This window comes from Polypterus senegalus, chromosome 3 (genome assembly GCF_016835505.1).
Source record: "Polypterus senegalus isolate Bchr_013 chromosome 3, ASM1683550v1, whole genome shotgun sequence".
NCBI classification, from domain to species: Eukaryota; Metazoa; Chordata; class Cladistia; order Polypteriformes; family Polypteridae; genus Polypterus; species Polypterus senegalus.
Window position 1 is genome coordinate 201,759,331 of NC_053156.1, and position 13,088 is coordinate 201,772,418.

At 39.5% G+C, this 13,088-nt stretch overlaps 1 protein-coding gene across 1 annotated transcript in view; it reads right to left on the reverse strand.

Annotated features, from left to right (window-relative positions):
• mfsd2b (major facilitator superfamily domain containing 2B) overlaps nt 1–13,088 on the reverse strand; it is a 105,355-nt gene that overhangs the window by 45,605 nt on the left and 46,662 nt on the right. The window contains exon 5 of the mRNA XM_039748367.1: nt 5,368–5,446. Within this exon, the coding sequence (XP_039604301.1) occupies nt 5,368–5,446 (79 nt within the window). The remainder of the gene's footprint in view (nt 1–5,367; nt 5,447–13,088) is intronic.

Genomic DNA, 13,088 nt, shown 5'->3' on the forward strand with positions numbered 1-13,088 from the left:
ACAGAGAATCAAAATTAAGTTTACAAGCCTGTCTATCTCAGTGCAGGGTTTCAGTGAACCAGTCTCTTATGCCAACTATGGACTGGGCGACAGTCAGTTGTAGGGCGGCGCACTCATATACGCAGCTTAACATGCACATGTTTGGGATGTGAGATGAGACCATTGCCAAAGAAACACATTCTCTGGAATGTTGTGACCAAGCTACAAGTTTTTCCTGTCATATTGTGCTTTAAAAAAGCAGTGTATATCTGGAAGCTGAAAGCAGTGTAAGGAAACAAATCCATGTAAAGTCATAATAAACAGTTCATTGGCAGGACCATTAGACCAGCAGCCCTCCTAACCAACATGCCTATAATAGAAGTATAATTGAGAGTGAAGGATTAAATGTACTGTACATCAGAGGATCATTTCTCTCTATTATAAAAAAAAAAAATCTTGGAAGGAGACAAGACATGATTGTCTCAGAGAGACACTTTCACGTCCCGCGAGACAAGTCTTCATGCCAAGCGATGTAAACACGCTCGGGGCCGGAAGGCCCATGAGACAAGAGACCATGCAAAGGGATTTGGAAAAGTCCTGTGTGGTTATGTCAGACACATTTCTTGTAGAGAGAAAGAAATGATACTCACTCATGGACAGTTATACACTGCATTGTCACAATATAATTTTAAACATGGAATCAAAATTCAATGCGATATTGATGAAAAGGTAAAAGCGAAAAAGAGACAGAATATAAGGACATAGGTGATGTAACAAAAGTGTGCTGTGTGAAATGCAGATCACGGCAGCAGCAGCTGATCAATCAAAGAGGAGGTAAAAAAAAAAACTGTGTGTGTTTCCCATTGTACCACCGTTTAAGAGGGGGTTTCGGAGGAGCAACCACGTCTCCTTGGGGAACGTTCAACGCGAGCGGCAGACACGCAAAGTGGTTGGCGCATAGTACAGGTGGGAGGGTTGGCAAGTGAAGTGAGCTGATGAAAGAGCTGGGCTGTTATTTTTACCAGTGTGCCCACTTGTTTCTTTAATTTATGAATTTATCCATCCATTCTTCACCATATTTAAAGCTCCTAGCCAAGTTAAACCCAATACCAAAGGAGCCTTGCAGCTCCAGCTAATTACTACGAACAATTCATATAAAGCCATGAACAACATATAGGGACAGGGGTGTAAACCAGTCCAAGTGTAACATGTTTTTATAGTAACTTTAAATGACTTTTCAAGGAATAATCAGACATTGTAACAGTGTACTGTACTATATTGATTAATAAAATTAGTGGCTCGGTGGAGATTTCACTGTTGATGTTTTCACCTATTTTACACTTAGACTTCAGTCCAGATGAAATCTTGCCAATCCTTTCATAGTTTGTGGTCATTACAAATCTTTACCAACCCACCCAAGCTGTTGGCAAAATAAACCGTGCCTTCTGTTAACACATCCTGTAAGGAGTGAAGCGATCTCAGAGACTGAAAAGTAAGTGATATTTTGTCTTAGTAGGGCACACTCTGGGGCATAGTAATTCTAAAGGACCAGATGATCAAAAGACCAACACACAAATTAAACCATTTTCTTTTAATCTAGCAAGAATCCAGGAGCCTAAATCTCAGTAAATACTCTTGTCACACACACGTTTTGTTTAGAATTATCCGTAAACTGCTCACTTAAATAGCATTTTGATGATAACATCATGTGCTGAACATGCAGCAATCACATGTTGCATCTCCTTACAAGCACATGATGACAAATGAGTGCCACAACTATCAACACCACAGCTTCAACGTGGCACAAGCCTAAATGGTGGCGCAAACACTGAAAAACAATCCGGAGAATGGCAACATGATGGAGTAATAAAAATAATGCTGCTAAACAATGTCAAAAGTGAAAACAAAAATCCCAAACAATATCAAAAATGTATTCTTCATAGTTCAAAATCACAGAGTTAAGTTAGATAACAAAGACTACTTCCTTATTTAATATATGTTACAATCATGCCTCAGATGTACTAGTGATTAATTTCCATCATGCACTAGATTTAATGCTAAGATTTTTCATAATTATATTTAATTACAAAGTATTGCCAAAGTATAGGAAGTGTTACAAGTATTCTAGATTATTTTGTTGCTGATGTTCTGTGTCAATCAGCACCTTTGCACCCCCCCAAACAGTGTACTGTACTATATTGATTAATAAAATCAAAGGATGGGTGGAAATTCGAGTGGTGAAATTTTCACCCATTTTAGCGTTAGACTTTAATCCAGATGAATTCTTGCCAATCCTTTTTATTTTGTGGTCATGAGAAGTCTTTACCAACACATCCCAGCTGTTGCTAAAATAAGCCATGCATTCTGTTATCACATCCAAAAGCACCAGGGTCAAGGCCATTAAGAGTTTTCCACCATAATACTGAATCAGTAGTTTAATCATGAACTCGGCAATCCTGGAGTGACTGCTGTACACACTCAACCAAGTTATGTGAGAATTTATTAAACTGTTGTGTGTAGTAGTAGGGTGTTGTACCGTGTTAGCCATTATGGATATAAAGAGAAGTCGAGCAAAATCACCTTTTTTTGGCTAACTAAAAAGATTACAACATGCAAACTTTCGAGGCAACTTGGGCCTTTCTTCAGGCAAGATGCCTCGAAAGCCTGCATATTGTAATCTTTTTAGTTAGCCAATGAAATGTGTCATTCTGCTTAACGTCTCATTAAACTGTTGTGGACATTTAAACTGTGTAGGGCTAAAATTAAAAAAAAAAAAAACACCATTCAATTAAATTTGTGAATTTGCGGACAGAAAAAAGTCAAAGGTGCTGCATGCTTTACAGAAAGTAGTGAATCATGCTCATTTTTAATCATCTTGATAGTAGTTACTTTGCCTATGAAATAAATTGTGTTTAACGTGGCACTTATTAGGTGTTGTTAATAATTAGACCTGGGTTGATGACATTTAACATAACTCATGCGTGCACTGAAAAAATAAAGGTTGTCTGTTTTAATAACAAATGAAATCGTCTCACTTACCTCTTATTTTAATGACCTACGTTATCCCCCTTAAGGTGGCAGCATGAAAAAATTAATACAAGATTCATTTCAACATTATACATGACACCAGCCAAGGTCCAGTGAGTCATCAATAAGTTACCTGCTTTAGGACAGTAAGAGCATACAGGAGGAACCTGCATCATGTGCACATACAGAAAGGTAAAAGGATGGAGCTGAGCGAAGAACAGAATGCAGTCAGCCTTCTTATTGAATTTCTTAGCATGTATTTACAGTTTTTTCTTTGTATGGCATGAGCCCATTTAGTTTTAATTAATAAAGGCAAGTGAGCCTCTTGCAGCATACTATACTACAGGACCTTGCAAAAACTTTTTGAACTGCATCATCATGGTTGTAATTTTGTATTTGGTTCACTTGCACAGGTCTGGCCTGGAGAGTGGGTGCCTCATTCAGATGTTCGAATCCCTGAATTATTTAATCGGCTCCAGAAAACCTTGATAGATGCAGGCAGAGTCTGCATGTTAGTGGGAGGGCTCTGTCATGATTTATAATTTTCTCTGAAGTGAGGAATGCATTAATGAACATATTTGTATTTTTATTTTGAGAATGCATTGCTTAACGTATTTGTACTTTTAATTTTATTTATTAGCTTTACTATTTTTTAAAGCTATTTTTTGTTATCACCACACCACCGTTTTTTGTTTCAGAGAGCCTTTTTGCAGTGATCCGAGTTGCTTTCCCACGATGACCGAAAATGACTTCATCACCCCAATGGTATAAAACTTGGCTTTGTGGACTTCTTGATTGTCCGAAACTGTGAATATTCTAATGAATTGTAGCAGTTTAGGTAGTAAATCTTTTTCCATTTAAGACTTTTTGTAAGTCCTTTTGACAATACATTTCGGATAGTGTTTTAGGTTTTAACAGGAATCTATAGACTTGTGTCGGCGACCATCACTCTGTTTTGAATTTTGCTTTGTTCTCCTTATTTCCTGGTCTATTTTTTTCCCCGTACTTGTAATAATTTAAGAACAAGAATAACTGCAATTCTGAAATTTCCTATAAGTGAATGAAATGGGTTTCTTATCTTGTTTTCCATTTTCCATTTCTTGTGTAAGTTACTAAAATTAATGACTTCATTTTTTTTTTCCACTACTTGGACAAACACTAAAGCTTATTAGCAGACTGCATACCATGTCAGCGCACGTTTACACAACCTCTAAACTAGAACAAAATCTCCCAACGGTATTAAATCACAGTCTTATTAATGCAAAGGTCAAGGGAGAAGGCATTGTAACTCATGTTAAAGACAGTCAATAACAAGTTTATGGGCAGTATGGTGTCACGATGCTTAAATCTGGCTGTTCACAGGGCCGGGGCTCATATCCCAGCCCGGTTACTATTTGGGTTTAGTTTTCAAGCTCTCTCTCTGTGTCTGCTTTCTTGTCCTACTCCAGTTTCCTTCTCACATCCCAGGTTAGTCGAGTACTGTGGGCAGTTCTGGTCTATGGGCTACAAAAAAGGCATAACAGTGCTGGAGAAGAGTTCAGAGAAGGGCGACTTGGCCGATCCTTGGACTGAGAGGTATGAGCTATGAGGAAAGATCAAAGGAGTGGAACCAAGAAGATTAAGAGGTAAAATGATTCAAGTGTTTAAAATTGTGAAGGGAATTAGTATAGTGGCTCTAGACCGTTACTGAGTTCATCAAGAACACAGGGACACAGTTGGAAACTTGTTAAGGATAAATTTCACGCAAACTTTAGGAAGTCTTTCTTTACACAGAGAATCATAGACACTTGGAATAAGTCATGAAGTAGAGAGGTAGACAGTAGGACTTCAGGGACCTCCAGATCTTGACTTGATGCTATTTCGGGCAATGTAGATGAGTAGAATGGATGAATGTGTTAGGGTGAATGATCTGTTTTTATCAAAATGTTCTACAGTTCTTATAAATGGGCTTTATTTGAAGGAAGGCATCCTATTCTGCCTTGGCCATTGCCACAGCCTTGAATTCTTTGCAGCCCTAAAACATAGAAAACAAACTGACGTGTTGACAACAATGCACTCATAAACATATCATAAAGGAAGTTCAAAAAATCAGAATCCTCAGTACCGTGCTTCATTTTACAGAATTTCCACCCAGTGGATGCATTTTTCAGGAGAAATTAGTATTGAATCATTTAGCCATGTCTGTTTTAATAATGAACATATTATAGAGATTTTAGATATATTATTATAGATTATTTAGATTAGCTGAAGACTAGCAGTGTGCAAGATCTTATATACTAAAAGGTTATGCATAAAAAGAATGTCAGTTCTGTGCCCAGTAGGCCGTGAGCTTACTGAAACATCAGCCATAGTGAAACTTACTGTAGGCTGTCGCAGAATCCCGCTCCTTCTGGTCTGTGCTGAGGAACATGGTGAGAGCAGAGTACGGCACGTGGAAACACTAAAGGGACAAAACCCAAAAAGGAAAACACTTTTAGACACCATCATTCATATAGCTTACCTCTTTCAATGGCAGAAGGCTACAGTTTGCATAAGAATAATTAAAATAATAATTTTCAGGCAAAAATTAAAAAATTATGTTAGTTTCTGCCTCTTAAAAAAAACAGTAGATGACACAAGACACCGAATTCTGTGCCCCTCTTTGTACAGTATCAAGTGACATTCATCTAAGCCCTAAAAACATTGTTAAATGTATTGTGCCCTTGGATGTGACTGGAACTGCATGTGGAATCTTTCACAGAGGAAACTCCAAGTTTAGTACGTCCTGGTAAAGACTTACATCTCAGTATTATAAAAAAAAATCTTGGGAGGGAGATTAAGGAGATGAGAAGTGATCTTCTCAGAAGACAATTTGACGTCCGGCGAGAGACACTTTAACATCATGCGAGACAAGGCAGTGAGACAACATTTAAAACAAGTTCACGGACATCTAACCTAGCAGTTGTTGGAATGCTTTTGGCAGACATGCTTAATGTGCTCCCAGCTCTTAAAACAACAACAAGCAACAAGCAGAGCATGCAGCTCACCAGCAGGAGCTGCAGCAAGCCAGCAGATGATCTGAGCGCATCTCCTTAGCGTGCATTCAGCCCTCGCCCTGTTCACAAAGTAGGCGGCAGATACAGTGCATCTGGAAAGTATTCACAGCTTCACTTTTTCCACATTTTGTTATGTTAAAGCCTTATTCCAAAATGTATTAAATTCATTTTTTTCCTCAGAATTCTACACAAAACACCCCATAATGACAATGTGAAAAAAGTTTACTTGAGGTTTTGCAAATTTATTAAAAATAAAAAACTGAGAAAGCACATGTACATAAGTATTCACAGCCTTTGCCATGAAGCTCAAAATTGAGCTCAGGTACATTCTGTTTCCTCTGATCATCCTTGAGATGTTTCTGCAGCTTAATTGGAGTGCACCTGTGGTAAATTCAGTTGATTGGACATGATTTGGAAAGACACACATATATCTATATAAGGTCCCACAGTTGACAGTTCATGTCAGAGCACAAACCAAGCATGAAGTCAAAGGAATTGTCTGTAGACCTCTGAGACAGGATTGTCTTGAGGCACAAATCTGAGGAAGGTTACAGAAAAATTTCTGCTGCTTTGAAGGTACCAATGAGCACAGTGGCCTCCATCATCTGTAAGTGGAAGAAGTTCGAAACCACCAGGACTCTTCCTAGAGCTGGCCGGCCATCTAAACTGAGCGATCGGGGGAGAAGGGCCTTAGTCAGGGAGGTGACCAAGAACCTGATGGTCACTCTGTCAGAGCTCCAGAGGTCCTCTGTGAAGAGAGGAGAACCTTCCAGAAGGACAACCATCTCTGCAGCAATCTACCAATCAGGCCTGTATGGTAGAGTGGCCAGACGAAAGCCAAACCTTAGTTAAAGGCACATGGCAGCCCGCCTGGAGTTTGCCAAAAGGCACCTGAAGGACTCTCAGACCATGAGAAACAAAATTCTCTGGTCTGATGAGACAAAGATTGAACTCTTTGCTATGAATGTGTCACGTTTGGAGGAAACCAGGCACCGCTCATCACCAGGCCAATACCATCTCTACAGTGAAGCATGGTGGTGGCAGCATCATGCTGTGGGTATGTTTTTCAGCGACAGGAACTGGGAGACTAGTCAGGATAAAGGGAAAGATGACTGGAGCAATGTACAGAGACATCCTGGATGAAAACCTGCTCCAGAGCACTCTTGACCTCAGACTGGGGCGACGGTTCATCTTTCAGCAGGACAACGACCCTAAGCACACAGCCAAGATATCAATGGAGTGGCTTCAGGACAACTCTGTGAATGTCCTTGAGTGGCCCAGCCAGAGCCCAGACTTGAATCTGATTGAACATCTCTGAAGAGATCTTAAAATGGCTGTGCACCGATGCTTCCCATCCAACCTGATGGAGCTTGAGAGGTGCTGCAAAGAGGAATGGGCGAAACTGGCCAAGACTTGAGGCTGTAATTGCTGCCAAAGGTGCATTGACAAAGTATTGAGCAAAGGCTGTGAATACTTATGTACATGTGATTTTGCAGTTTTTTTATTTTTAATAAATTTTCAAAAACCTCAAGAAAACTGTTTTCACGTTGTCATTATGGGGTGTTGTGTGTTGAATTCTGAGGAAAAAAATGAATTTAATCCATTTTGGAATAAGGCTGTAACATAACAAAATGTGGAAAAAGTTAGGCGCTGTGAATACTTTCCGGATGCACTGTACGTGAAGTGGAATAAGGACAGCTGCTGTACAGGCTTTTAAATGATCGGCGCGCAGCGCAACAAGCAGAATATGCAGCTTGCCAGCAGCAGCAAGCCAGCAGACGATCCAACTGCTTTTCCTTAGCGTGTGTTCAGCTGCCCCCGCTTCACAACGTGAGCAGCGTTATACGTCCTGCGAGAAAGTGATTTAACCACGCCCGGGGCCAGAAATAAAGGACAAGTATTGTTTTTACAAAAGTTTTAAAGTAAAAGTGAAAATAATGCAAATGTAACAATTCCCATGAAAATAACAATCTCTTTAAATTGTATATCCAGTAAACCAAACCCGGGGGTGGGCGAGTGAAGTGAGCAGGGGGTGGAGCCCCCTAGTTTTATAATAATTAAAGCAAGCTTGTAGGTGAGTGTTCAAGAAGTAGTATTTTCCATCAGGGATGCATGTAGCCCTATGCTTGATATGGTGCTTGATTTCCCAACCTCTAGTCGGCATTCTTCAGTATTTTTGGAACTCTTTGTGCTTGGGAACTTTCTAGTACACAACAGCCCACTTTTGATCGCCATATAAAATGAGAACATTTTAAGAATGTTTTGTATTTCCTGAATATGTTCACCTTTTATGTTTTTTTCCCCTCTTCTCTTTCATAGTTTTTATGTGTTTGGAAAAGAGCCTGAAAGGTTTGTCTTTTGCTGCACTTTTGCATTTGCATTCTCTTTGGAATGGCTTAGTAGGACTGAAAAACTGCTAGAACATTGAAGGGGTGTCACCCCAAAGACACAGGCTGTTACCAGGAAGCAAAAAATACAGCCGGGCTGTTGCCAACCTCAGGGAGACCACTGCCAGGAACAAGACAGCTACATTGAGTTTCTGGGAGATTTTTGCTGCTGAATCAAGGAGTAAGTATCTGAAGAATGTGGCATTATGCAGAGAACTTTATCTCATGTACAAGTGGGAATCTTCACTTGGGAAGCTCTTGTGGCTAGGGGGCCCAGAATACATTTTCAAGAAACAAAATATAATGTCTGTATTCAGGGCACCATAATAACTCTTTGTGGTTTTTGAAATGTTTGCACCACTTTGCTAAGCACAACATTGCTTGTGTAAGTTCTGGTATACCCATGATGTCAGTCCGGATCTCACCTGCTGTTTGCGTGTGCATTTGACGTGCAGACTTGGTTGGGTGTGTGGCAGAGCAAAGACCTTCTTGTGCACAGAAGGAGACAGTTTGCCAGTTCAACACTACAAGCTGATTTTTACTGAATGCACCCGCTGTCTCAGAGATGAGGTGCAGGCCTTGGTTTGCAGGTGCCACAGCCCAAGTGTATGTATGGCATTTACAGACACAACATTAGTTTTACTTTTTCAGATTCTGTCTTTATATATTCCAAACTGAGCTGCACCATATATAGGCAGCACAGTATTAGGAGTTTTAAGAACAATTGAATTGCTTCACTATATAAAATAATTTATACAGAGGTTTTAAAATGCTTACAGCTTCACAGTCCTGGGTTTGACTGTCAGCTAATTCAGGGTCTAGGAGTCGTTTCCATGTTGTCCCTCTGTTTTCATGGATGTATTTTCAGTATTCTGGTTTGAAGATTGGAAGGTTAGGTTATTGACAGGCAATTCTAAATTCACCCAGCATTCTTGAGTTACTGGCGAGTACCTGAAGCTACTAGGATAGACTCCAGCTCCTTGTGGCCCTGGACTGAAATAAGCCGCCTTAGGAAGCAAATAAATGAATAAATATATTGGATAAACTGTATTGTTCCGTAGATGATGCTTTCCTATGTATTATAATATAATAGATTGTGACAGATGTCTCTTCAGTAGCATTAGAGAAGACCTCTCCAAGAATGAAAGAACTTCACTATGATCACCGTGTAAGCGAGTCTCTTTAAGGACTTGTAGGCCACTGTGAGTGGAGTTTATATGTTCAGGCTTTCAGTGTTACTATTAGAACATCAGTTGGATGTCATTGACCCTCTGGATTCCTTATTTCCTGATTGTCACCTCAACCTGTAATCGAGAGTCCCACTAACTATACTGGAGTTTTTCTCAGGGATTTGTCCACAAAACTGGGAGCAAAACTGAACATCAGGTAAGGTGATTTGTGTTTTCTACTCAATAGCATTTTGATGGAGAGTGGTGACATATTATTATGTTTTAACTGAATGTGCCAGTAAGAATTTCTCTGTACTCAGAACACATGACAATACTGTTATTCGCATTGCTGTTACATCTTATATATAGGCAAAAGAGAATCCTAAAAATACTGAATGTATGCAATTGAATGATTTATAGCAGACAAACTTCATATTTAGATTAGTAAGTCAGTCAGTCAGTCAGTCATTCACCAACCCGTTATATCCTAACACAGGGTCATGGGGGTCAGCTGGAGCCAATCCCAGCCAGCACAGGGCGCAAGGCAGGAACAAACCCCGGGCAGGGCGCCAGCCCACTGAAGTATTTAGATTAGTGCCTTTAAATAATAATATCACTCTTGTATCGTAGCTATATTCTATTCACCCCATGGATGTTATCAGATGTTATTGTTTTACAGTATAACATTAAATTGCAGTTGATTTCATTTGGTCTTTTTAACACTAATCAACAGAAAGATCTCTGCAAAATGGATTAAATGAATTACAAATATAAAAATACAAAATAATTCATTGTATAAGTAGACCCAAGTCAGTTTTTAGTAGATGCACCATGGGCCGCCATGACAGCCTTGAGTCTGTGTGGACAGGTCTCTATCAGCTTTGCATATCTAGACAATGCCAGTTTTTCTTCATTCTTAGCTGCAAAATTACTCTGGTTCCGCCAGTGCATGTGGTTATGGGTAAGCAGCCTTTTTCTGGATTGAGATCTGGACTCTGACTTGGCCACTCCAGGACATTAACATTTTTGGTTTAAAGCCATTCCTGTGTAGATTTGGCTTCATGCTTGATGTCCATTGTTTTGTTGGAAGACAAGTATTTCCCCAAAGTGCAGGTTTCTTGCACCCTGCATCAAGTTTTTGTCCAGGATTTCCATATATTTTGTTGCATTCATTTTACGCTCTCTCTTCACAGGCCTGTCAGGGCCTCCTGCACAGAAACATACTCAGAGCTGCCACCACCAAGGTTTACAGTGGGAATGGTATGATTTTGATAATGTGCGGTGTACAAACATGGTGCTTAGTTTGATGGCCAAATTTTGGTCTCATCAGACCACAGAAACTTCTTCAAGATGAATTCCATGCCTTCCATGTGTCTTTTGATAAACTCTAGCTGAGATGTCATGTTTGTGTTTTTTTGTTTTTTTTTTGAAGCACCTGAGCAAGACTTGTCTCTCCAACCTCAGCCACTCTAGCTTAAACCTCCTTCAGAGTTATCACAAGTCTGTTGCTGGCTTCTTTCACTGATCTTCTTGTTTTGCCATCATTTAGTTTTTGTGGATGGCCTGCTCTATGCATATTTACAGCTGTGCCATCCTCTTTCCATTTCTTAATGATATTGATTTAACTGGACTCCAAGGGATATTCAGTGGCTTGAATATTTTCTTGTCTCCATCCCCTCACTTCAGCTTTTCAATCACCTTTTCACTGAGTTACTTGTAGTGTTCTTTTGTCCTCTTTGTATAGGTTTATCCATCATATCAACCCACCAATCAAATCAAGTGCATTTATACGACAGTCTATTGAAATCCCAGGCAGGTGATCTCCTTTGAACTAATCATGTGACTTCGAAAGCCAATTGCCTGCATCAGTGATGATTTAGGTGTGTCATATTAAGGAAGGTGAATACTTATGCAATCAATGGTATTGTGTTTTATATTTGTTATTGATTTAGAAGACTTTGCAGAAAATTTGTTTTCACTTCAGCATTAAACAGTCTTTTTTAGTTGATCAATGCCAATGATAATCCAAATGAAATCCACTTTGATTCAATGTTGTGTAACAATAAAATGTGGAAAAAGTCCATAGGGGCGAATGCTTTTAAAGGCACTGTAGCTCCTTATCTTCTCTATGACCCTTTATAGAAAACACTTTAAAAATAAAAATAAAAATCAAAGCTTCACATACACCCCCTCCATTCTCTTTTCCTTTACGTTCTAATAGTTGTTCCCAAGGGTCCAGGGAATTGGGCTGCTCCTGACTGAATGGCAGTCCAGTGGAGGACACACGCCTTTACCTACGCAGGGCCCACTTAGCATTGCCAGTCATCTTAAAACTCATACTGCATGGGGTGAACATTGTCACTGCACACTTTAAATTTCAAACCCTGGAGCTGTGAAGTACCAGGCCGCTTCAAATAACAACACTCATTTTTTTAAATTTATTCCCTGAATTTTTTTTTTTCTTTTTGGATTTGGTTAAGGTTTCTTTCAAATGGATTGTCAGCCTTGATAAAAATCAGTACAGTCTAAACCCTCATTACATTTTTAATATGCAATTAAAATGCCAAATGTGTACTGCAGAAGGATAGGAAATAAAATAAAAAAAAAAAACATGCACACCCACACCGCAGGCTAAACGCTCTCATGTTGTGAACGGAATTCCCTGTCCTTTGTTCTAAATGCTAAATGATGAGACATGTCATTTACAAATGTCTGCTAACCTCATATTTAGAGAAAGGAGGTGGGTGTAGGGGCGGGGGGGACTAAAGTCTGATACAGAGGATTAAAAGATTTTTAACATACTTTAAACATGATCTGTCTGGAAGTTGCATTTTACAGTTTGTGTTAATTGCATTTATAGTTTGTATGTACAGTGCTTTCCTCTCTAAAGTTAGCATATTTTGAGGAGCATAAATCGGTCTAGCAGTTACTGAAGTAATAATTAGGCTTTCCTCAAACAATGAAGGCCTTTTAAACTACCATTTACAAACTCTTGAGGTTTTGGCCTCAGATGATATCAATTTAGTTCCCGACCTAGCTGGATGTATCATTATCCTCACCACTCTCTCCATACTTTCTACTGGCTATGGCTTCAAACACAGAGGCCTATGGGTGTTTCACTGGTCTCTAGTGGAAGAAGATAACAGTAATATGCTTAATAAAAAGAGAACTTTGCTTGAAGCCGTTTTGATCCAACTTGATGCTCTATGTGGCCTAAATAATGACAATATCACATGAAAAAGGAGTTTAAGTTTGACGTAAATTAGGACCCAAGTGCAGCCGTGGAAATGGTGATGATGCCACACCATACTCCGAACATTAAGACACATATAAAACCTCTGAACAATGGACCCAGGAAGTAGGGTTTGATGAACCATCTTTCAGTCTGTTCCCTCCTTCTGGATGGGTTTCTCTTTGGAGAAAACCAAGGGATGCCTTCAGCCTAATTCTTAAGCCTGGTAGGTCCTCTATAATGGTTTGAACAGCTAGTA